At 44.0% G+C, this 24,326-nt stretch overlaps 1 protein-coding gene across 1 annotated transcript; it reads right to left on the minus strand.

Annotated features, from left to right (window-relative positions):
• Positions 1 to 17,233: 17,233 nt before the first annotated feature.
• LOC121543818 (carcinoembryonic antigen-related cell adhesion molecule 5) lies at positions 17,234 to 23,350 on the minus strand. The gene is made up of 11 exons (XM_045208623.1): positions 23,311 to 23,350; positions 22,810 to 23,061; positions 22,419 to 22,694; positions 21,766 to 22,017; positions 21,325 to 21,600; positions 20,824 to 21,075; positions 20,433 to 20,708; positions 19,780 to 20,031; positions 18,895 to 19,173; positions 18,336 to 18,593; positions 17,234 to 18,065 (listed from the first exon to the last, which is right to left on the minus strand). Exons 1-11 carry the CDS (start codon positions 23,342 to 23,344, stop codon positions 17,986 to 17,988), a joined length of 2,487 nt encoding a protein of 828 aa, XP_045064558.1. The 5' UTR covers positions 23,345 to 23,350; the 3' UTR covers positions 17,234 to 17,985.
• Between the last annotated feature and the right edge of the window lie 976 nt (positions 23,351 to 24,326).

A 24,326-nucleotide genomic window follows, 5' to 3' on the forward strand; every position in this document is an offset into this window, starting at 1 on the left:
GTCCTGGAGTTCGTTGAGTTGGAGAGAGCTTATGGACAGCTCTGAGGAGGAGTGGTTGAATGAGATTCTGCCTTGATACATTTTACTCACACTACTGCCACCAGGATAGACAATTATGATGATTGTAGTTTCATATGACCAGGTCCCTATGGTGATGGGGCTTTGGGGAACTAGGTTCAGTGTGACATTACTTCCCACAGCTAAGGGGTTCATAGAGGGAACCACAGCCTGGCCAGAGACATCTAGAAGAGGATGGATTGATGAGTTTAGTTCATGTTTTGAGATATTATTAATCAGTACAAAAGTCTTTACATTTCTTATTATTAATCAGTACAAAAGTCTTTAAAGTTCTTTAAAATATTTTAATTGAGATTAATCAAATCTTCAGACTATGGCACTTTAACAGAAATACAAGCTTTTCATTCAAAATTAGTGCCTTCAAGTTCGAACGCACAATTTACTAAATTATCTAATATCTATGTCTAGTGTCTACTCTAGACATTGGTTATCAATGTCATATAAATAGAAATTTCCTCTTGTTGACTTGATACTGTTTGACTGAAGTGCATCAACCAAACAGAGACATTTGACAACCTGCTACTTATTTAACAAAGCGTTTGTGACATATAGCACAAATAGGCATCAATATATTTCCAGAATGAGCTTATTGTCCACTTTACCTGTAGTGAAATTGAGCAGCACCAGGAAGAGAACACACACCAGAGGATACTCCATAGTTCTGCCACTTATCAAACACCACGGATCAGAAATGAACAAGACACTTTCCTATAAACCAAATGACTGTCCAGCCTTCTTGGTAAATCCAAACATGTCGATACTGCACAGTCACGGTCTCCTCTCAATCAGCAAATACTTATTCAGGATCATGTAATGGTGCTGGAGTCAGATGATGCAAATGTACCTACCCACCCTACCTGCCGCCAGAACACACTCACACACACCTACCCGACTACCCACGCCCTGTTTTGCCCACGTGCATTTTTTTCCCACTATGTTTCTTGTTGACACACAGGGGTGTTTTCATGTTGATTATGGTTTACTGTAAATCTGAACAACTCTGACTGTCCTATCACGGGTCCTGGGAGGAGGCTGGATGGTACATGGCCAATGATGCCGGGACAAGTCCTCTGACACAGTCGAAACTCATGATCTGTTCACAGTGGCTAAGGCAATGTGGGCTCATAAGACACTGTTCACATTGAACCTGTCAAGAAAACACTTACAGTTCCGTGAAAAAAGTATTTGCCCCTTTCTGATTTTCTATAGTTTTGCATAGTTTTGATACTGAATGTTATCAGATCTTCAACCAAAACCCAATATTAGATAAAGGTAACCTGAGTTTACAAAATAAATAAATATATATACGTATTTTATTTATTTAATTAAAAAAGTTATGATACACCCAATTCCCCTGTGTGAAAAAAGTAATGCCCCTTACACTCAATAACAGGTTGTACCACCTTTAGCTGCAATGACTCCAACCAAAAGCTTCCTGTAGTTGATGATCAGTCTCTCACATACGTCGTGGAGGAATTTTTGGCCCACTTCCATGCAGAACTGCTTTAACTCAGATACTTTTGTGGGTTTTCAAGCATGAACTGCTCGTTTCAAGTCCTGCCACAGCATCACAATTTGAAATAGGTCTGTACTTTGACAAGGCCATTCCAAAACATCAAATTGTGTTTTTGCATCATCTTGCTGCATTACCCAGCTGCGCTTCAGCTTCAGTTCACAGCCGGATGGCCTGATATTCTCCTGTAGAATTCTCTGATACTGAGCAGAATTCATTGTTTCTTCTATTAAGGCAAGTCGTCCAGATCCTGAGGCACCAAAGCATCCCCCAAACCATACACTACAAACCATGTGACCGTTGGTATGAGGTTCTTTACTGTGGATTGCAGTGTTTGGTTTTCGCCAAGCATAATGGGACCCATCTCGTTTAAAAAAGTTATCCTTTTGAATCATCTGTCCATAGAACATTCTTCCAAAAGTCTTGATGATAATCCAGGTGCATCCAGATGCTTTTGGAAAACCTGAGTCAACGTTTTTGTACGACATGGGTCCCATTATGCCTGGCGAAAACCAAACACTGCATTACACAGTAAGACCCTCCTACCAACGGTCACAGCTTCTTTGTTACATTATATATACAGTGCCTTGGAAAGTATTCAGACCCCTTGACCTTTTTCCAGATTTTGTTACATTACAGCCTCATTCTAAAATTTATTGAATAAATGTTTTCCCTCATCAATCTACACACAATACCCCATAATGACAAAGCGAAACAGGTTTTTAGAAAATTTGGCAAATTCATTAAAAAAAATTAAAAGAAATACCTTATTTACATAAGTATTCAGACCCTTTGCTATGAGACTCGAAATCGAGCTCAGGTGCATCCTGTTTCCATTGATCATCCTTGAGATGTTTCTACAACTTGATTGGAGTCCACCTGTGGTAAATAAAAATGATTGGACATGATTTGGAAAGGCACACCTGTCTATATAAGGTCCCACAGTTGACATTGCATATCTGAGCAAAAACCAAGCCATGAGGTCGAAGGAATTGTCCGTAGAGCTCCGAGACAGGATTGTGTCGAGGCACAGATCTGGGATAGGGTACCAAAAATGTTCTGCATCATTGAAGGTCCCCAAGAACACAGTGGTGTCCATCATTCTTAAATGGACAAAGTTTGGAACCGCCAAGCTGGCCGCCCGGCCAAACTGAGCAATCGGGGGAGAAGGTCCTTGGTCAGGGAGGTGACCAAAAACCCAATGGTCACTCTGACAGAGCTCCAGAGCTCCTCTGTGGAGATGGGAGATCCTTCCAGAAGGACAACCATCTCTGCAGCACTCCACCAATCAGGCCTTTATGGTAGAGTGGCCAGATTGGAAGCCACTCCTCAGTAAAAGGCATATGACAGCCTGCTTGGAGTTTGCCAAAAGGCACTTATAAGGACTCTCAGACCGTGAGAAACAAGATTCACTGGTCTGATGAAACTTAGATTGAACTCTCTTTTTGGCACTCCACCAATCAGGCCTTTATGGTAGAGTGGCCAGATGGAAGCCACTCCTCAGTAAAAGGCATATGACAGCCCGGCTTGGAGTTTGCCAAAAGGCACCTAAGGACTCAGACCATGAGAAAAAGATTCTCTGGTCTGATGAAACCAAGATTGAACTCTTTGGCCTGAATGCCAAGCATCACATCTGGGGGAAACCTGGCACCATCCCTGGTGGTGGCAGCATCATACTGTGGGGATGTTTTTCAGTAGCACGGACTGGGAGACTAGTCAGGATCGAGGAAAGATGAACAGAGCAAAAGTACAGAGAGATCCTTGCTGAAAACCTGCTCCAGAGCGCTCAGGACCTCAGACTGGGATGAAGGTTCACCTTCCAACAGGACTATGACCCTAAGCACACAGCCAAATGCAATGCAGGAGTGGCTTCGGGACAAGTCTCCGAATGTCCTTGAGTGGTCCAGCCAAAGCCCAGACTTGATCCCGATCGAACATCTCTGGAGATATCTGAAAATAGCTGTGAAGCGACCATACCCATCCAACCTGACAGAGCTTGATAGCATCTGCAGAGAAGAATGGGAGAAATTGTTAATGATATTATGAATAGGGACCAATTATGTCACATACACAGCTATCAAAGATACACTGCTCAAAAAAATAAAGGGAACACTTAAACAACACATCCTAGATCTGAATGAATGAAATAATCTTTACATAGTTGAATGTGCTGACAACAAAAATCACACAAAACAAAACAAATGTATCAACCCATGGAGGTCTGGATTTGGAGTCACCCTCAAAATTAAAGTGGAAAACCACACTACAGGCTGATCCACGTCTCCTGATGTACTGGCCTGTCTCCTGGTAGCGCCTCCATGCTCTGGACACTACGCTGACAGACACAGCAAATCTTCTTGCCACAGCTCGCATTGATGTGCCATCCTGGATGAGCTGCACTACCTGAGCGACTTGTGTGGGTTGTAGACTCCATCTCATGCTACCACTAGAGTGAAAGCACTGCCAGCATTCAAAAGTGACCAAAACATCAGCCAGGAAGCATAGGAACTGAGAAGTGGTCTGTGGTCACCACCTGCAGAACCACTTCTTTATTGGGGGTGTCTTGATAATTGCCTATAATTTCCACCTGTTGTCTATTCCATTTGCACAACAGCATGTGAAATGTATTGTCAATCAGTGTTGCTTCCTAAGTGGACAGTTTGATTTCACAGAAGTGTGATTGACTTGGAGTTACATTGTGTTGTTTAAGTGTTCCCTTTATTTGTTTGAGCAGTGTATATGGGAATATTTGCTTAATCCAAAGTTACATATAACTGATTGCAGCATTACTGCAAAAATGGAGATGGCAAGTGGAAAAGGGAGAAGGTAGGGAACTTGTTTGTCTGCCATATATTAAAGATAAAATTGTCTGGAAAGGATTGGCGTTAATGAAAAAATGACCAGTTTCATTTGAGGACAAACATTTTGACGGCTTCGCAATACAGGTTGCAAAATAGCTGGGTGGAGATTTTCGATGTACCGATTCCATGGCACATGGTAAACTCACCAAAAAAAGAAATGTCCTCTCACTGTCAACTGCGTTTATTTTCAGCAAACTTAACATGTGTAAATATTTGTATGAACATAAAAAAATTCAACAACTGAGACATCAACTGAACAAGTTCCACAGACATGTGACTAACATAAATTGAATAATGTGTCCCTGAACAAAGGGGGGGGGGGGATCAAAATCAAAAGTAACAGTCAGTATCTGGTGTGGCAACCAGCTGCATTAAGTACTGCAGTGCATCTCCTCCTCATGGACTGCACCAGATTTGCCAGTTATTGCTGTGAGATGTTACCCCACTCTTCCACCAAGGCACCTGCAAGTTTCCGGACATTTCTGGGGGAATGGCCTAGCCATCACCCTCGATCCAACTAGGTCGAGACGTGCTCAATGGGATTGAGATCCGGGCTCTTCGCTGGCCATGCAGAACATTGACATTCCTGTCTTGCAGGAAATCACGCACAGAACGAGCAGTATGGCTGGTGGCATTGTCATGCTGTAGGGTCATGTCAAGATGAGCCTGCAGGAAGGGTACCACATGAGGGAGGAGGATGTCTTCCCTGTAATGCACAGCGTTGAGATTGCCTGCAATGACAACAAGCTCAGTCCGATGATGCTGTGACACACCGCCCCAGACCATGACGGACCCTCGAACCTGCTCCAGAGTACAGGCCTCAGTGTAACGCTCATTCCTTCGATGATAAACGCGAATCCAACCATCACCCCTGGTGAGACAAAACCACGACTCGTCAGTGAAGAGCACTTTTTGCCAGTCCTGTCTGGTCCAGCGACGGTGGGTTTGTGCCCATAGGCGACGTTGTTGCCGGTGATGTCTGGTGAGGACATGCTTTACAACAGGCCTACAAGCCCTCAGTCCAGCCTCTCTCAGCCTATTGCGGGCAGTCTAAACACTGATGGAGGGATTGTGCGTTCCAGGTGTAACTCGGGCAGTTGTTGTTGCCATCCTGTACCTGTCCTGCAGGTGTGATGTTCGGATGTACCGATCCTGTGCAGGTGTTGTTACACATGGTCTGCCACTGCGAGGACGATCAGCTGTCCGTCCTGTCTCCCTGTAGCTCTGTCTTAGGCATCTCACAGTACAGACATTGCAATTTATTGCCCTGGCCACATCTGCAGTCCTCATGCCTCCTTGCAGCATGCCTAAGGCACGTTCACGCAGATGAGCAGGGACCCTGGGCATCTTTCTTTGGTGTTTTTCAGAGTCAGTAGAAAGGCCTCTTTAGTGTTCTAAGTGATCATAACTGTGACCTTAATTGCCTACTGAAGAAGAGTGGAGGCTCTTATAGTAGCAAAGGGGGTACCAACTCCACATTAATGCCCATTATTTTGGAATTAGATGTTCGACGAGCAGGTGTCCATATACTTTTGTTAATGTATTGTATATGTATATGTGTGTATTTATGTTTGTATATATACACTACCAGTCAAAAGTTAGGACTCACCTACTCATTCAAGGGTTTTTATTTATGTTTACTATTGTTTACATTGTAGAATAATAGTGAAGACATCAAAACTATGAAATAACACCAATGGATTCATGTGGTATACAAAAAAGTTTAAAACAAATCAAAATATATTTTATCTTTGAGATTCTTCGAATAGCCTTGTTGAGACAGCTTTGCACACTCTTGGCATTCTCTCAACCAGCTTCACGTGGAATGCTTTTCCAACAGTCTTGAAGGAGTTCCCACATATGCTGAACACTTGTTGGCTGCTTTTCCTTCAATCTGCGGTCCGATTCATCCCAAACCATCTCAATAGGGTTGAGGTCGGGTGACTGTGGAGGCCAGGTCATTTGATGCAGCACTCCATCATTCTTCTTCTTGGTAAAATAGCCTTTACACAGCCTGGAGGTGTGTTGGGTCATTGTCCTGTTGAAAAACAAATGATAGTCCCACTAAGCCCAAACCAGATGGGATGGCATATCACTGTAGAATGCTGTGGCAGCCATGCTAGTTAAGTGTGCCTTGAATTCGAAATAAATCACAGACAGTGTCACCAGCAAAGCACCCTGACACCATAACATCTCCTCCTCCATGCTTTACGGTGGGAACTACACATGCGGAGATCATCCGTTCACCCACCATCCGTGGAACCAAACATTTCCAATTTGGACTCCAGACCAAAGGTCAAGTTTCCACCGATCTAATGTCCATTGTTCGTATTTCTTGGCCCAAGCAGGTATCTTCTTCTTATTGGTGTCCTTTAGTAGTGGTCTCTTTGCAGCATTTCGACCATGAAGGCCTGATTCACACAGTCCCCTCTGAACAGTTCATATTGAGATGTGTCTGTTACTTGAACTCTGTGAAGCATTTATTTGGGCTGCAATTTCTGAGGCTGGTAACTCTAATAAACATATCCTCTGCAGCAGAGGTAACTCTGGGTCTTCCATTCCTGTGGCAGTCCTCATGAGAGCCAGTTTCATCATAGCACTTGATGGTTTTTGCAACTGCACTTGAAGAAACTTTAAAAGTTCTTGAAATGTTCCTTATTGACTGACCTTCATGTCTTAAAGTAATGATGGACTGTCATTTCTCTTTGCTTATTTGAGCTGTTCTTGCCATAAAATGGACTTGGTCTTTTACACAATAGGGCTGTCTTCTGTATACCCCCCCTACCTTGTCACAACACAACACAACTGATTGGCTCAAACACATTAAGAAGGAAATAAATTCCACAAATTAACTTTTAAGAAGGCACACCTGTTATTTGAAATTCATTCCAGGTGACTACCTCATGAAGCTGGCCAAGAGTGTACAAAGCTGTCATCAAGGGGGCAGGTCCTTCGTAGAAAACCAGACCCTGTCACCGGGGTGAAAGACTTGGGCCACACTTCGGTGACAATCGGCCTGCGCCTCTTCTGGAGGACGACGCGCTGGAGACGGGTGTGCGCAGTGTTCCATACCTCCTCGGCGTGCCGGAACCAATCGTCCACCGCAGGAGCCTCGATCTGACTCCAGTGCCAGGGCCGGCTGATAGCCTAGAACACTGAAAGGGTGTGAGGTTAGTGGAGGAGTTACGGAGGGAGTTTTGTGCGTATTCTGTCCAAGGCAGAAACACAGCCCAAGGCAGAAACGCAGCCCACTCCCCCCGCCGGTCTGACAGTAACTACTGTTGATGGCGGCATTGACGTTCCGCGGGGAAGGTGCTGGTCGTGCCCAGGTGCGTCGTGCCCACCTCCCCATGGGCTCAGTCTCGCTGGAGTTTCCTGGGAGAGACCCGAACCCCTGGGATGGGCGACGACGGGCACGCTGGAGATTATCCAGGTGGATGGCCATGGCGATGAGCTGGTCCAGCGTTTGGTCCTCATCGTGACAGGCCAGCTCGGTCTGGACGTCCGCCTGTAGCCCGCTGTGGAAAACCGTCAACAGGGCCTAGTTGCTCCAGCCAGTGGACGCAGCCACCGTCCGGAAATCTAGAGCATATTCCGACGCTGTCCTGGACCCCTGGCGTAGATGGAGGAGACGCTCACCTCCCTCTGTTGGGTGGTCAAAGACGGCACAGAAGAGTTGGGTGAAGCGCTTATAGGACTGCACTTCTGGACCGTCCCTCTCCCAGACGGTGTGCGCCCACTCCAGAGCCTGTCAGCACTGAGATCACCAAGGCCACCTTGTCCCTCTCGGAGGCCGTCCCGGCATGATGGGCAATGTGGAGGTCACACTGCAGGAGAAACCCCCTACAGTGAGCTGGGGTGCCGTCAAACCGCTCCGGGTGGGGCAGGTGGACATTGCTGATCGGAACAGGTGATGTAGATGGTGGTGGGGTGACTGGAACGACCGTGGGGAGCTGGGAAGGTGGTGGTGTAGCCTGCAGTGTGCTTACGGCCCGGAGCACCTCGTCCATGGCAGTCCCGAGGCACTCCAGGCACGAGTCGTGGTGGTGGAGCTTCGCTCCTACAGCAGAGATCGGGATGTCCTGCTGCTTGCTGTTTTGTTAGGTCGGTCATTCTGTCACAGGTGTAGAGAGGAGTAGGCAGGAGGCAGTCGCAGGTTTAGAACTACTGAATTTATTTAAGTACCATAGATCAAAGCGGGACGAAACCCAAACGCTGTTGTGCTCAAAATATATATCTCCATAAACAAAAAGGCAAAGGGCGAACCCAAAGTGCAAAATACAAAGTACTCAGGAAATAATAGGAGAGATACCTCTCAGGAAAACAAGTAACATTTACAATGGCTGACAAAGTCACAGTCAACTTAGTGTATGTAAACTTCTGACCCATGCACAAAGTAGATGTCCTAACCGACTTGCCAAAACTATAGTTTGTTAACAAGAAATTTGTGGAACTGTTGAAAAACGAGTTTTAATGACTCCAACCTAACTGTATGTAAACTTCCAACTTCAACTGTATACAGTGATAGAGTGGGGATTGGAACCAGGTGTGTGTAATAATGACAAGACAAGTTCGGGGTTGATGAGTGAAGGGCGTAGGTTAGGCAGCAGCTAGAAGGCCGGCTACGCGAACCTGAGCTGGACAGGAGGTGGGGTAAAACGGGCTGGTGTGACAAGAAGGATGAAAAAGGTTTTAGATAGAACCCTTTGTCTTACAAAGAGCTCTCGTCTTCCGAAAGGGTTCTTCAGATGAAAACGGTTCTTGGCAGAACCCTATCCTTCGAAAGCACCCTTTTGGAACTTTTTGTCTAAGAGTGTATATGCTATCTACATCAAAGCGTTTTTGCTGTCCCTTTATTACTGTATGTTTGCTCATGGACTGCTTCGCACTCAGTAATATTGACAGCGGATTTTGGGGACATGAATCCGTCTGTCTCTCTGTTTACCCTTTATTATACAAACCCACTAACCACAGGTCCTGCCTCCACATACATTACTCTAGTCCCTGTTTACTGTATCTACACGGTCCAGCTGTAAAAGACTATTCTAAGGTCAGACATAAATACAGTAACCATCCTCGTCAGGAGAGATGAACAGGGTTGTGATACAAGGAAGTTGGAAACGATTTACCCTATATGGAAAAGTGCTGGAGTACAGAGCCAAAACAACAAAAAATGTGTCACTTTCCCAATACTTTTGGAGCTCACTGTATATCTCACTATCAAACCAAATGCAGACTATATTTCGGAGTAGTTGTATCGGGTGTCTGGGTGTGACTACTGGGCATGAGGGCCAAGAACAAAATAATTACCACATAGAATTACTGTAATTCTGTGGATAATCTTTAGAGCTAAAGGTATAGTTTTAAGATATTTAATAGTTGCTCACACACACAGAGAGAGAGAGAGAGAGAGAGAGAGAGAGAGAGAGAGAGAGAGAGAGAGAGAGAGAGAGAGAGAGAGAGAGAGAGAGAGAGAGAGAGAGAGAGAAGGGGGGGGGGGGGGGGGGGAGAGAGAGAGAGGAGAGAGAGATTGTTACAGGGGAAAGAAAGAGAGGGAAAACACATAACAGAAACCAGAGAGGGAACACCATGCTGGAAAAGGGACCAAGACAACCTGTTTCCATTCGCCCCATTGTTTTAGTAGAGTTTGTTGGTGTCAGCCTCTCTTTTGGCCATACTTGTCTGTAGTCATGATGACTTGCAGAATCCTATCTAAATATGTTATAGCCATTTCAGTATGATTGACTTTTAGTTCAATTCACACAGCTTGATGTAATTTGATGAAGGTTACTAGTTGTTTGTGAGCCTTATATTTCTTATAATAGTAGGAGAAAGTCAATGTTATGGTTGATCAAAGACAAAATGCCAAAACAGATTTTGTCAACAGTGTAGTCAGCATTTCCATGGATGCTAGTGATGCGTGGGTTGACTCATAAACCGCAGTCCCTGCGTTTATATCCATGGGGCTTACAGGTTTAGGGCCATTAAATATTGTGTGGCTGAAGGGACGGTGGGTGGCGGGCGGTTTGAATAAAGAGAAAACAATACCTTAAAAAATCCATAAATGTCTAATTATTGTGCAATTTATATCTATAGGCTACATTGAGGTTTTTCTTTAATTAATGCATAAACCCAAACTTTAGGGCTTAACTGTACTTGAGCCAATGTCCGGATTCTGCCGAGACTGCCCTTCCCCTTCTGGCTCGGGCAGGCTTCGGCGTTCGGTCGTCATCGGAGTACTAGCTTCTGCCGCTCTATGTTCTATGTTTCTATGTTCATTTGATTGTTGTCTGTTGTTGCACACCTGTTCCCTATTATGTTAGTTTGTTTTCCCCATTTAACCTGTTCACGTCCACTGTGTGGTGTGCGTGTTTATTTGCTTGTACAAGTGTCATTTTGTGAGGGGGTTTGCTCCTCCCTTGTTGTTGGAGGTTTTTGCTTGTATTTCTTTACTACTCAGTAAAGTGGTTCTTCATCTCATTCTGTGTCCTGCGCTTGACTCTGGCCTACCGCATTCCACTGACATTCGTGACAGCCAAATAGCCTACACACCAATCATCAAATAATGCTTTTGGGAACAGGCAGAGGAATGTTACATCAATCCACTGAGGCAAAAGGGACATTGTCGAAGTTTAATTCAATAAGACAAAAGCTGCAAAGGAGAGTTGAAAAAGAGAAGGGAGGCCAGAAAAGTAATGTTTGGGAAAGATTTGGTGAAGTGGTAAAAGAGGATGATAGCATGATTGTGAAGCGCTATACACATTCCACATCACAAAACAGAACTTCAAATAGGTCTATGGCATGTCAAGGGAACTGTAGCCTACAGTTTAGATGTGTTAAATGGAAACTGAAATCTGGACACTGACTGTACAGTATGTCTATAACCTCTCACATGGCCTTAATATTAACTCCTGCAGAATTTATCATTTCTTGCAGTAAAATGATACACCAAATGTAGGCTACATTTTGACTTGGGAACAGAAGTGGAGAAATATGATTTATTCATTTCTGCATCTTGAGATGCTGTCAGCATGATAAAAGCTGATAGTATTTCAACCACATAAAATATGCATCGAAGCCGAACTGAAGTCTTATCAGAAACACATTGGGTCATTTTCACAGCTTTCAATTTCTTATAACCGGTCAAACTGATGTAATTTGGACCTTTTGCACTGAAAATCTTTCCCGTTTTCTTTTGCGTTATTGCATTATATAAAAAATAAAAAATAAACTTAACATAAAGCAGAGGGAACACCATGCTGGAAAAGGAAAAAGACAACCAGTTTCCATTACAAACGTGTCTATAACAATGATAACTTTATAACAATGGTGACAATGGTGACTATAAGTATGGCTGACCTTCAAACAAACATACTCAATTCACACAGCTTGATGTAGATGATTAAGGCCAACAGCCAAGTCATCAGTCACCTGGCCCAGACAAAATGCCAACACAGACATTGTCATCAGTTAAGTCAGCATTTCCAAGCACACATAAACACAAGTACAACAGAGACAAAAACACACAGGTGCATACTCAAAAGAAACCAGTATCTCTACGCCATATCAGACTGGCAGAATTGTTGTATTACACTGCAAGTCATTGTACAAGCCAGTCTATCTTAACAGTAGTTACAGTATAGACCAACAGGGCCTTCACGATATTACTAATCTAATAGTAAGATCAGCTGATGTGTCTGTCTGACTCACCTATCACAGTGAGGGTGGCGGTGGCTGTGAGCTGAGGGCTGGTGCTCTGGACCACATAGAGCCCGGAGTCGACCACTTTGTAGAAGTCAGTGTTAGAGTCCGTTATGGCTCAGGAACACGGCCTGATGCCCCTCGACAAGGTCAGGATCTGAACGCCCCCTACCGCCCCGCTCTGCAGCTACAGTGGGGACAACAAGTATTTGATACACTGCAGATTTTGCAGGTTTTCCTACTTACAAAGCATGTGAGAGGTCTGTCATTTTTATCATAGGTACACTTCAACTGTGAGAGACGGAAAATCACATTGTATGATTTTAAGTAATTAATTTGCATTTTATTGCATGACATAAGTATTTGATGACCTACCAACCAGTAAGAATTCGGCTCTCACAGATCTGTTAGTTTTTCTTTAAGAAGCCCTCCTGTTCTCCACTCATTACCTGTATTAACTGCACCTGTTTGAACTCGTTACCTGTATAAAAGACACCTGTCCACACATTCAATCAAACAGACTCCAACCTCTCCACAATGGCCAAGACCAGAGAGTTGTGTAAGGACATCAAGGATAAAATTGTAGACCTGCACAAGGCTGGGATGGGCTACAGGACAATAGGCAAGCAGCTTGGTGAGAAGGCAACAACTGTTGGCGCAATTGTTAGAAAATGGAAGAAGTTCAAGATGACGGTCAATCACCCTCGGTCTGGGGCTCCATGCAAGATCTCACCCCGTGGGGCATCAATGATCATGAAGAAGGTGAGGGATCAGCCCAGAACTACACGGCAGGACCTGGTCAATGACCTGAAGAGAGCTGGGACCACAGTCTGAATGAAAACCATTAGTAACACACTACGCCGTCATGGATTAAAATCCTGCAGTGCACACAAGGTCCCCCTGCTCAAGCCAGCGCATGTTCAGGCCCGTCTGAAGTTTGCCAATGACCATCTGGATGATCCAGAGGAGGAATAGGAGAAGGTCATGTGGTCTGATGAGACAAAAATATAGCTTTTTGGTCTAAACTCCACTTGCCGTGTTTGGCGGAAGAAGAAGGATGAGTACAACCCCAAGAACACCATCCCAACCGTGAAGCATGGAGGTGGAAACATCATTCTTTGGGGATGCTTTTCTGCAAAGGGGGAGAGCGACTGCACCGTATTGAGGGGAGGATGGATGGGGCCATGTATCGCGAGATCTTGGCCAACAACCTCCTTCCCTCAGTAAGAGCATTAAAGATGGGTCGTGGCTGGGTGTTCCAGCATGACAATGACCCGAAACACACAGCCAGGGCAACTAGGGAGTGGCTCCTTAGAAGCATCTCAAGGTCCTGGAATGCCTAGCCAGTCTCCAGACCTGAACCCAATAGAAAATCTTTGGAGGGAGCTGAAAGTCCATAATGCCCAGCGACAGCCCAGAAACCTGAAGGATCTGGAGAAGGTCTGTATGAAGGAGTGGGCCAAAAATCCCTGCTGCAGTGTGTGCAAACCTGGTCAAGACCTACAGGAAACGTATGATCTCTGTAATTGCAAACAAAGGTTTCTGTACCAAATATTAAGTTCTGCTTTTCTGATGTATCAAATACTTATGTCATGCAATAAAATGCAAATTAATTACTTAAAAATCATACAATGTGATTTTCTGGATTTTTGTTTTAGATTCCGTCTCTCACAGTTGAAGTGTACCTATGATAAAAATTACAGACCTCTACATGCTTTGTAAGTAGGAAAACCTGCAAAATCGGCAGTGTATCAAATACTTGTTCTCCCCACTGTACGTGGCCGAAGACAGCGTCAGGGTCACTGAGTTGCCCCCACAGCCCGTGATCTCAGAGGGAAGCACCTTCACAGCGCTGGAGCTCAGCACACCTGGAGAAGAATGGAAAGATTGGTATTTAGCATCCAGTGGTCCCCAATCCTGGTCCTGGAACACAACAGGGTGTACCCACTTTTGTTCCTCTGCCAGCTAATCAATTGCTGATCAAGACATACGTGTACAGTTGAAGTCGGAAGTTTACATACACTTAGGTCATTAAATATCCGTCATACAGACATATCCATCATACAGACATATCCATCATACAGACATATCCATCATACAGACATATCCATCATACAGACATATCCGTCATACAGACATATTCATCATACAGACATATCCATCATACAGAAATATCCGTCATACAGACATATCCATCATACAGACACATCCATCATACAGAAATATCCATCATACAGACATATCCATCATACAGACATATCCATCATACAGAAATATCCGTCATACAGACATATCCATCATACAGACACATCCATCATACAGAAATATCCATCGTACATTCAGTGCATTCGGAAAGTATTCAGACCCCTTGACTTTTCCACATTTTGTTACATTACAGCCTTATTCTAAAATTGATTAAATAAAAAAAATGATCATCAATCTACACACAATACACCATAATGACAAAGCAAAAATGTATTAAAAATTAAAAAACAGATACCTTATTTACATAAGTATTCAGACCCTTTGCTATGAGACTCAAAATTGAGCTCAGGTGCATCTTGTTTCCAATGATTATCCTTGAGATGTTTCTACAACTTGATTGGAGTCCACCTGTGGTAATTTCAATTGATTGGACATGATTTAGAAAGGCACACACCTGTCTATACAAGGTCCCACAGTTGACAGTGAATGTCAGAACAAAAAACAAGCCATGAGGTCGAATGAATTGTCCGTAGAGCTCCAAGACAGGATTGTGTCGAGGCACATATCTGGGGAAGGGTACCAACAAATGTCTGCAGCATTGAAGGTCCCCAAGAAAACAGTGGCCTCCATCATTCTTAAATGGAAGAAGTTTGGAACCACCAAGACTCTTCCTAGAGCTGGCCGCCCGGCCAAACTGAGCAATCGGGGGAGAAGGGCCTTGGTCAGGGAGGTGACCAAGAACCTGACAGAGCTCCAGAGTTCCTCTCTGGAGATGGGAGAACCTTCCAGAAGGACAACCATCTCTGCAGCACTCCACCAATCAGGCCTTTATGGTAGAGTGACCAGACGGAAGCCACTCCTCAGTAAAAGGCACATGACAGCCCGCTTGGAGTTTGCCAAAAGGCACATAAAGGACTCTCATACCATGAGATACAAGATTCTCTGGTCTGATGAATACAGGATTAAACTCTTTGGCCTGAATGCCGAGTGTCACGAATGGAATAAACCTGGCACCATCCCTATGGTGAAGCATGGTGGTGGCAGCATCATGATGTGGGGATGTTTTTAAGTGGCAGGGACTGGGAGACTAGTCAGGATCGAGGGAAAGATGAACGGAGAAAAGTACAGAGAGATCCTTGATGAAAACATGCTCCAGAGCGCTCAGGACCTCAGACTGGGGCAAAGGTTCACCTTCCAACATGACAACGACCCTAAGCACACAGCCAAGACAAGGCAGGAGTGGCTTCGGGACAAGTCTCTGAATGTCCTTGAGTATCCCAGCCAGAGCCCGGACTTGAACCCGATCTAACATCTCTGGGGAGACCTAAAAATAGCTGTGCAGCGACGCTCCCCATCCAACCTGACAGAGCTTGAGAGGATCTGCAGAGAAGAATGGGAGAAACTCCCCAATTCCAGGTGTGCCAAGCTTGTAGCATCATACTCAAGGAAGACTCAATGCTGTAATCGCTGCCAAAGGTGTTTCAACAAATTACTGAATAAAGGGTCTGAATACTTAGTAAATTTAATATTTCCGTTGTATTTTATTTTATACATTTGCAAAAATTTATAAAAACCCGTTTTTGCTTTTGTCATTATGGGGTACTGCGTCTAGATTGATGAGGGTAAAAACATTATTTAATCAATTTTAGAATAAGGCTTTATCGAACAAAATGTGGGAAAAAGTCAAGGGGTCTGAATACTTTCTGAATGCACTGTACGTATCCATCATACATAAATATCTGTCATGCAGACATATCCATCATACAGAAATATCCGTCTTACAGACATATCCATCATGCAGAAATATCTATCATACATACATATCCATTCTGATTATCCTCTCTACCAAGGGATTCCTGAAACTGATGTACAACGTTCAGATGTCAGTGTAGCTACAGTGGAGGACCTAGGGAGAGTTGGAGACCAGATCAACCCCCCCAGACACCATGACAGACTGTGTGACTGTAAGGGTGAGTGATTAGGAAGTAATTGCTATTTGTCCAGTATGTATATTTTAAGGATATACAGTAATTTGTGATTTTTGTAAGTGGATACAATCCTAGCCTGCTTTTCAGTCTGTTTCTGACAGCTCATGATTGTAATGTTTTTGGATGGCAAATAGTTGGCAGATCCGAATGGCACTCAGGCTAACACAGCAGTTTGCTTTGTGTCACTCAGGGAGGAGGAGAGAGGGTTTGAGTGGAGGCTGCCTCTGCCAGGACTCTGCCAAATCCTACCGGAAGCCCAGGAAGGCCTGTGAGTAGCCCTGTGTTTCTGTAACACTAACAGCAGTACATTGAAGTGTTACTAAAATACTTGTTACAGTGGAACAGCAGTACATTGAAGAGTTACTACAATACTTGTTGCAGTGTACTCTCCCAAAGTCACTAATCTGTGTATCTCTCTCCCATCCTCTCCAACCTACGCACAATCCAGTTGTGGCAATGTGTTAAGGAAAGGATTCAAGAATCAGTGGAAATGCCCGAAGATCATGGAAAGGGTAGAGAGGTCAAAGGGTGACCAAGGCAAAAACTTCATGAGCATTCCAATTTAAAGAGTTGACCTTTAATAACTACTTTATAAACCTTGAAACCATGTTTTGTAATCTCACATTGCTCTCTCAAGAACCATGACTGCTTTTTTAATAAACATTTATTATATAATTATACTCCTTTGTAATACACGTTTTTTTTATAACAAGTTTCACTATGTGTGTGGAGTGATTTCCAATGTATTATTTTAGCATTTTATAATTCGATTTCACATTTCCTTTTGTGTGTATTGTGCCACTCTAACTCCTTCTGTAGCTACTTCATTAAATCCAAATTTCTTCACAGCGATTTTGCCGATAAAGAAATCACCCAAGATTGCACCATTCAGTAGGACAGGTGTGAAAAGACAACACTTTATTTAAGACAATAATTAATGAAGAGGAAATATAAACATAAGACAACAGCACAAGCCTACATCTCCTCCGAGGATTTACAAGCTTATACATTAAATAGGTGCAAAAACAAGCCATGTTTTACATAAACACCAGTTAAATGTATTATCGTTTGAAACGTTTTACCTCTAAGGTATTTATATGCTAAATAAACCTGAATTTGTACTTGAACTACAGAGTTTACATACATGATCAAACACAGAACAACACAGAAAGGGACTCAGTGAATGGACTCCAGGGCAACAGTCACAAGGGCAGTGAATATGTAAGAACATTGAATTAGAAACAGAAATAGGCAGTGCAGCTGAGCAGTGGATGTTTGCCCCTTCAATTACCATGTTGAAGACCAGTTTTCAAGATTGTTGTTTTTAAAAGGAATATCAGTTTATAGAGATGATTGACATAAAAACACATTGTGGAGGTGGGTTCTATTCTAAGGGGATAGACCCCTCCCTTCTGACCTCTTGTTGACTCTCTCCTCACAACCTAAAAACATTGGAAAGGAGCTGAGCATACTAAACCCAGCCCTATGGTGGCAAGATGGGGCAATCATAATATCGACAATACCACTTATTCCTATCCAGTCCTTTCTCAGGTCAGTGAGGGTAGAGGGAAGGGAGTGATTGGCTCCCAGCCAGCAGACAGACATGCAGTGTGCATACTGTGGTGGTCTCAGTGGTTGATCAGAAGCAGAGAGAGAGAGCTAGCAGGGCCATCAGCATCAGACCAACTCTGGACTGGAATGGAGGGGCAGGCGAGTAGCCTGAGAGAGAAAGGAGAAAGGGAGAGGAGGGGAGGCAGGGGAGGAGAAATATAATATAATTTAAACAAATTATTATTCTTGATTCCTGTCTGTACCCCCCAGTTCAGCATATGGCTTTATTGCATTTTCCCTGATGCATGAAAATTATCCTTGCACAAAGAAGTATGCCAATATTAAATACCAAGTTTCAACATAATAAAAACAACTTTGTGACATTTGATTACTCATTACATCCCACCTAGGTCTTACTACAACAGCCGACCCACTTACCAGTGACATCCAGAGTGATGGTCTTGGACATTGAGATGTTGGTCACAGGGTTCTTGGCCACACAAGTGTAGTCCCCTGCATTCTCCAAGGAGGCGACAACAGCCATCAAAGGACCAGTCCCCAGCACTGATTGGTTGTTGAATTTCCACCCGTACTCGCTGGTTGGCTGGGAGTTGGCAGAGCACTTCAGCGTAGCTGTGATTACTGAGCCAATCACCACTGACACTGGGCCAGAGATGTTCACACTCAGAGGGCCATCTACAGAAAGAAGTTTAGAGAGGGTGGGGTCATAACAGGGAAAAGTCTAAACGGGCTACTTGGGACATCCAACTCTTACATCACCCCATTGAAGTTGAAATTTAAAACAGTTAAGGTAAGGGTTAATGTTAGGGCTAGGTAAAGGTTAAGGTAAGGGTAGGGGTTAAGGTTAGGGTTTAGGCTAGGGACATCCCAAGTATCCCGGAATGCACTAACCATTATAACAGTGGTGGGTTTCTGACTGTTTCTACATTATATAAATGCGTATCTTTTAAAATATTACTAAAACGCCAGTACTTACAGTTCACCAGTAGCTGGTATTTAGGGCTGGTGTGTGGACCAAAGATGTTGGTGGCGACACACTGATAGTTTCCATTGTTATACACCTGGACTGGACTGAAGTGCAGAGAGTTGTTGGAGATGGTGATGTCAGAGTTCAAGGTGTTGTTCAGGACCAAAGACAGGTTGTCCTTCATCCAGTAGATGGTGTCATAGCGCCCGGTGACATCACAGGTCAGGGTTAGGTTGTCAGATGCTATCGGTATTTTGCTTCGTTTTACCATCACCGACTTTATAGCCTCTGTGAGGAGAGAGGATGTGTATTGCTTTATGTACAGTATCAAGTTTTGTAATTTGGTAAAATGGTTAGTTCCAGTGATGCAATAGTTGGATATATAAAACATGTACATATAAAACAAATGGTTGTACGATCTGATAGATGGTAAATTACTGTTTTATATTACTGTTTTATATATTTCATGTTTTATATAATTATATCCCCTTAGTATGAATAGATTGTTTTTCATATCTTTAGAGATTGAAAGTAGCGTTAGGTTAAAGCTCTTTGTGTATGAGAAGTGTAATTATTTAGTGGACTGCAGTGTGCTGTAGGAATGTATACTTTCAAGGCCTCTCCTGACTGATGAGAAGTCCTGTGATAGGCATGGAGGAGCACAGATAAATCTTGGGTGATGGAAAAGTACATCTTTGTGGAAGGAGAGGGTGAGAGCTAAGGGTGTACTGTAAGTGGACACTGCACTGTATTGAAAGGATGTATTCATCTGTACATCTTCGCTGAGTAAAGATTAGAAATGTTTGGGCTCTTTGTATGATAAATATGTTTATTGTAATTATTATCAGATTGTAAATGAACACAACAAAGCAAATAATCTACAGTCTGACTCACCAACAACAGTGAGCATCTTGGAGACAGTGTTGTTTCTGCCAGTGATGTTGTTGAAGGCCACACAGGTGTACTCCCCATGACTGGCTAAGGTCAGTGGGCCAATCTTATAAACTGAGCCAGTCGCCAGCTGGGAACCATTGAAGAACCAGCTGAACTGGCTGAGAGGCTGAGAGGAGGCCGAGCAGTTGAAGATCACGCTGTGTCCTGTTTCTCCTAATGCTGGTCCTGTTATAATAGGCATCTCCGGTCCATCTATGATACAAAAGACAATCAGTTAGACCAGGGGTGTCAAATTCATTCCATGGAGGCCCTAGTGTCTGCTGGTTTTTGTTTTGTCCTTTCAATTAAGACCAAGACAACCAGGTTTGGGGAGTTCCTCACTAATAAGGGACCTTAATACATCAATCAAGTTCAAGGGAGGATCGAAAAACCCGCTGACACTCGGCCCTCTGCGGAATGAGTTTGACAGATGTGAGTTAAACCCATCATCTGTCATTGGCCAGAAGTTTAAAGGACATCAACATATGTCATATGGTAGACAAGGTTTGATCCAAACCATCACATTGGCTTTATTATAATATTTATAAAGGAAGTTCTCAAAGATTCCACCTCAGGCCATCGGGTCAAAGTTGAACTTGATAATAACTACTCACAGTTGACGGTCAGTCTGTAGTCTGGGCTGGTCATGTTGCTCAGGGGGTTGTAGGCAGAACACTGATAGTCTCCGTTGTCAGAATGCTGGACAGAGTTGAATGTCAGTGTATTGTTGTTCATAGAGAAGTCTGTTCTGTTGTCAGCATACAGAGGCCAGCCGTTCCTCATCCAGTGAATGGAGTAAATGCTTCCAGCGGTCTCACAGGTCAGAGTAAACATGTAGTCTGCTATTGGCTGGGCACCGATGACTTTCACCGTGGCCATGGTTATTGGGTCTGTGAAGAAAACGTCAGTGTCACAATAATATTGACTACATCACAATCACTGTATGTTGAATGGCCTATATCTACATGTACAAGTTAAACAGTTTAGATGTATCTTCTGTCTTACCAATGACGGTGAGCATCTTGGAGACAGTGCTGTTTCTTCCAGTGATGTTGTTGAAGGCCACACAGGTGTACTCCCCAAGACTGGCTAAGGTCAGTGGGCTAGTCTTATACACTGAGCCAGTTGCCACCTGGGAACCATTGAAGAACCAGCTGAACTGGCTGAGAGGCTGAGAGGAGGCCGAGCAGTTGAAGGTCACGCTGTGTCCTGTCATCGCTATATCCGGACTCATGATAACAGGTCTCTCTGGACCATCTGGGAAACACAAGATGATGAAGATATTGAATGAGATTAGCTATTGGAAATGCCATTAGTGTGCTTGCCTTGGTTTGACCCCAGCAATACCCAGCCATCCCCTTGGTTTTCTTATAATGGTGCCAGAAGTGGCCTCCAAACCTACCCCAATTCCATTACTATAAATTCCATCTTGCCCTCATTATAGGTCAAAATTAGAATTAAATTGGCAAATATCAAGTTTGGTTTTGGGCCATAATAACTACTCACAGTTGACGGTCAGTCTGTATTCTGGGCTGGTCATGTTGCTCAGGGGGTTGTAGGCAGAACACTGATAGTCTCCGTTGTCAGAATGCTGGACAGAGTTGAATGTCAGTGTATTGTTGTTCATAGAGAAGTCTGTTCTGTTGTCAGCATACAGAGGCCAGCCGTTCCTCATCCAGTGAATGGAGTAAACCGTTCCAGCGGTCTCACAGGTCAGAGAGAATTTCTCGTTCAGTATTGGCTGGGCTCCAATGACTTTCACAATGCTCATGGTCACAGGTGCTGTGTAAAGTAGATCAAATGGGTTTTAAGCACTTTTTTATCTCAACTTCCAACTTATTATCCTGTAGGTTCAGCAGCATGTGTGCTGTGTCTAAAACCAACTGAACACAAACACAGTAAAGCAAGTTTTAGTTCCTTGATTTTAAGTAGCAGTTACTGACTCACCAACAACAGTGAGCATCTTGGAGACAGTGCTGTTTCTGCCAGTGATGTTGTTGAAGGCCACGCAGGTGTACTCCCCATGACTGGCTAAGGTCAGTGAGCCAATCTTATAAACTGAGCCAGTCGCCAGCTGGGAACCATTGAAGAACCAGCTGAACTGGCTGAGAGGCTGAGAGGAGGCCGAGCAGTTGAAGATCACGCTGTGTCCTGTTTCTCCTAATGCTGGTCCTGTTATAATAGGCATCTCCGGTCCATCTATGATACAAAAGACAATCAGTTAGACCAGGGGTGTCAAATTCATTCCATGGAGGCCCTAGTGTCTGCTGGTTTTTGTTTTGTCCTTTCAATTAAGACCAAGACAACCAGGTTTGGGGAGTTCCTCACTAATAAGGGACCTTAATACATCAATCAAGTTCAAGGGAGGATCGAAAAACCCGCTGACACTCGGCCCTCTGCGGAATGAGTTTGACAGATGTGAGTTAAACCCATCATCTGTCATTGGCCAGAAGTTTAAAGGACATCAACATATGTCATATGGTAGACAAGGTTTGATCCAAACCATCACATTGGCTTTATTATAATATTTATAAAGGAAGTTCTCAAAGATTCCACCTCAGGCCATCGGGTCAAAGTTGAACTTGATAATAACTACTCACAGTTGACGGTCAGTCTGTAGTCTGGGCTGGTCATGTTGCTCAGGGGGTTGTAGGCAGAACACTGATAGTCTCCGTTGTCAGAATGCTGGACAGAGTTGAATGTCAGTGTATTGTTGTTCATAGAGAAGTCTGTTCTGTTGTCAGCATACAGAGGCCAGCCGTTCCTTATCCAGTGAATGGAGTAAATGCTTCCAGCGGTCTCACAGGTCAGAGTAAACATGTAGTCTGCTATTGGCTGGGCACCGATGACTTTCACCGTGGCCATGGTTACTGGGTCTGTGAAGAAAACGTCAGTGTCACAATAATATTGACTACATCACAATCACTGTATGTTGAATGGCCTATATCTACATGTACAAGTTAAACAGTTTGGATGTCTCTTCTGTCTTACCAATGACGGTGAGCATCTTGGAGACAGTGCTGTTTCTTCCAGTGATGTTGTTGAAGGCCACACAGGTGTACTCCCCAAGACTGGCTAAGGTCAGTGGGCTAGTCTTATACACTGAGCAGGTTGCCACCTGGGAACCATTGAAGAACCAGCTGAACTGGCTGAGAGGCTGAGAGGAGGCCGAGCAGTTGAAGGTCACGCTGTGTCCTGTCATCGCTATATCCGGACTCGTGATAACAGGTCTCTCTGGACCATCTGGGAAACACAAGATGATGAAGATATTGAATGAGATTAGCTATTGGAAATGCCATTAGTGTGCTTGCCTTGGTTTGACCCCAGCAATACCCAGCCATCCCCTTGGTTTTCTTATAATGGTGCCAGAAGTGGCCTCCAAACCTACCCCAATTCCATTACTATAAATTCCATCTTGCCCTCATTATAGGTCAAAATTAGAATTAAATTGGCAAATATCAAGTTTGGTTTTGGGCCATAATAACTACTCACAGTTGACGGTCAGTCTGTATTCTGGGCTGGTCATGTTGCTCAGGGGTTGTAGGCAGAACACTGATAGTCTCCGTTGTCAGAATGCTGGACAGAGTTGAATGTCAGTGTATTGTTGTTCATAGAGAAGTCTGTTCTGTTGTCAGCATACAGAGGCCAGCCGTTCCTCATCCAGTGAATGGAGTAAACCGTTCCAGCGGTCTCACAGGTCAGAGAGAATTTCTCGTTCAGTATTGGCTGGGCTCCAATGACTTTCACAATGCTCATGGTCACAGGTGCTGTGTAAAGTAGATCAAAGCGGTTTTAAGCACTTTTTATCTCAACTTCCAACTTATTATCCTGTAGGTTCAGCAGCATGTGTGCTGTGTCTAAAACCAACTGAACACAAACACAGTAAGGCAAGTTTTAGTTCCTTGGTTTTAAGTAGCAGTTACTGACTCACCAACAACAGTGAGCATCTTGGAGACAGTGCTGTTTCTGCCAGTGATGTTGTTGAAGGCCACACAGGTGTACTCCCCATGACTGGCTAAGGTCAGTGAGCCAGTCTCATACACTGAGCCAGATGCCACCTGGGAGCCATTGAAGAACCAGCTGAACTGGCTGAGAGGCTGAGAGGAGGCCGAGCAGTTGAAGGTCACGCTTTGTCCTGTCATCGCTATATCCGGACTAGTTACAGCAGGTCTCTCTGGTCCAACTGTTAAACACAAGAAAATATGGTTAATCTTATGGTTTGACTATTTTGACAAAGTTCAGTAAGAAATTAGCCTCTGGGCGAAACCCCTCATAGGAGCAGGAGCCTATCTCCTGTTTATGTAGCTTGTTGCAGCTTGATGTATAAGTACATCCCTTGGACAGGACGCTAGTCTATCACAGGCCCTTACCCCGATTCTATCTCCTTAATGCTGAGTGCCTAGTAAAGACACATTGGGTCCCATTTTTACAGTCGTTGGTATGTCTCGTCCAGGGATCAAACTCCCAACCTTCTAATCTCAGGGTGGACACTCTAACTACAAGGCCAC

The sequence above is a fragment of the Coregonus clupeaformis genome, chromosome 28 (genome assembly GCF_020615455.1).
Source record: "Coregonus clupeaformis isolate EN_2021a chromosome 28, ASM2061545v1, whole genome shotgun sequence".
NCBI lineage: Eukaryota > Metazoa > Chordata > Actinopteri > Salmoniformes > Salmonidae > Coregonus > Coregonus clupeaformis.

Coding starts and splice junctions, on each gene's coding strand:
- LOC121543818 (XM_045208623.1), bottom strand. CDS start 23,344: ATGACCAGCCCAGAATACAGACTGACCGTCAACT. Junction 22,695..22,809: donor CAAGATGCTCACCGTCATTG/GTAAGACAGAAG, acceptor TTTTCTTCACAG/ACCCAGTAACCATGGCCACG. Junction 21,076..21,324: donor ATACAGACTGACCGTCAACT/GTGAGTAGTTAT, acceptor TGTGTTTCCCAG/ATGGTCCAGAGAGACCTGTT.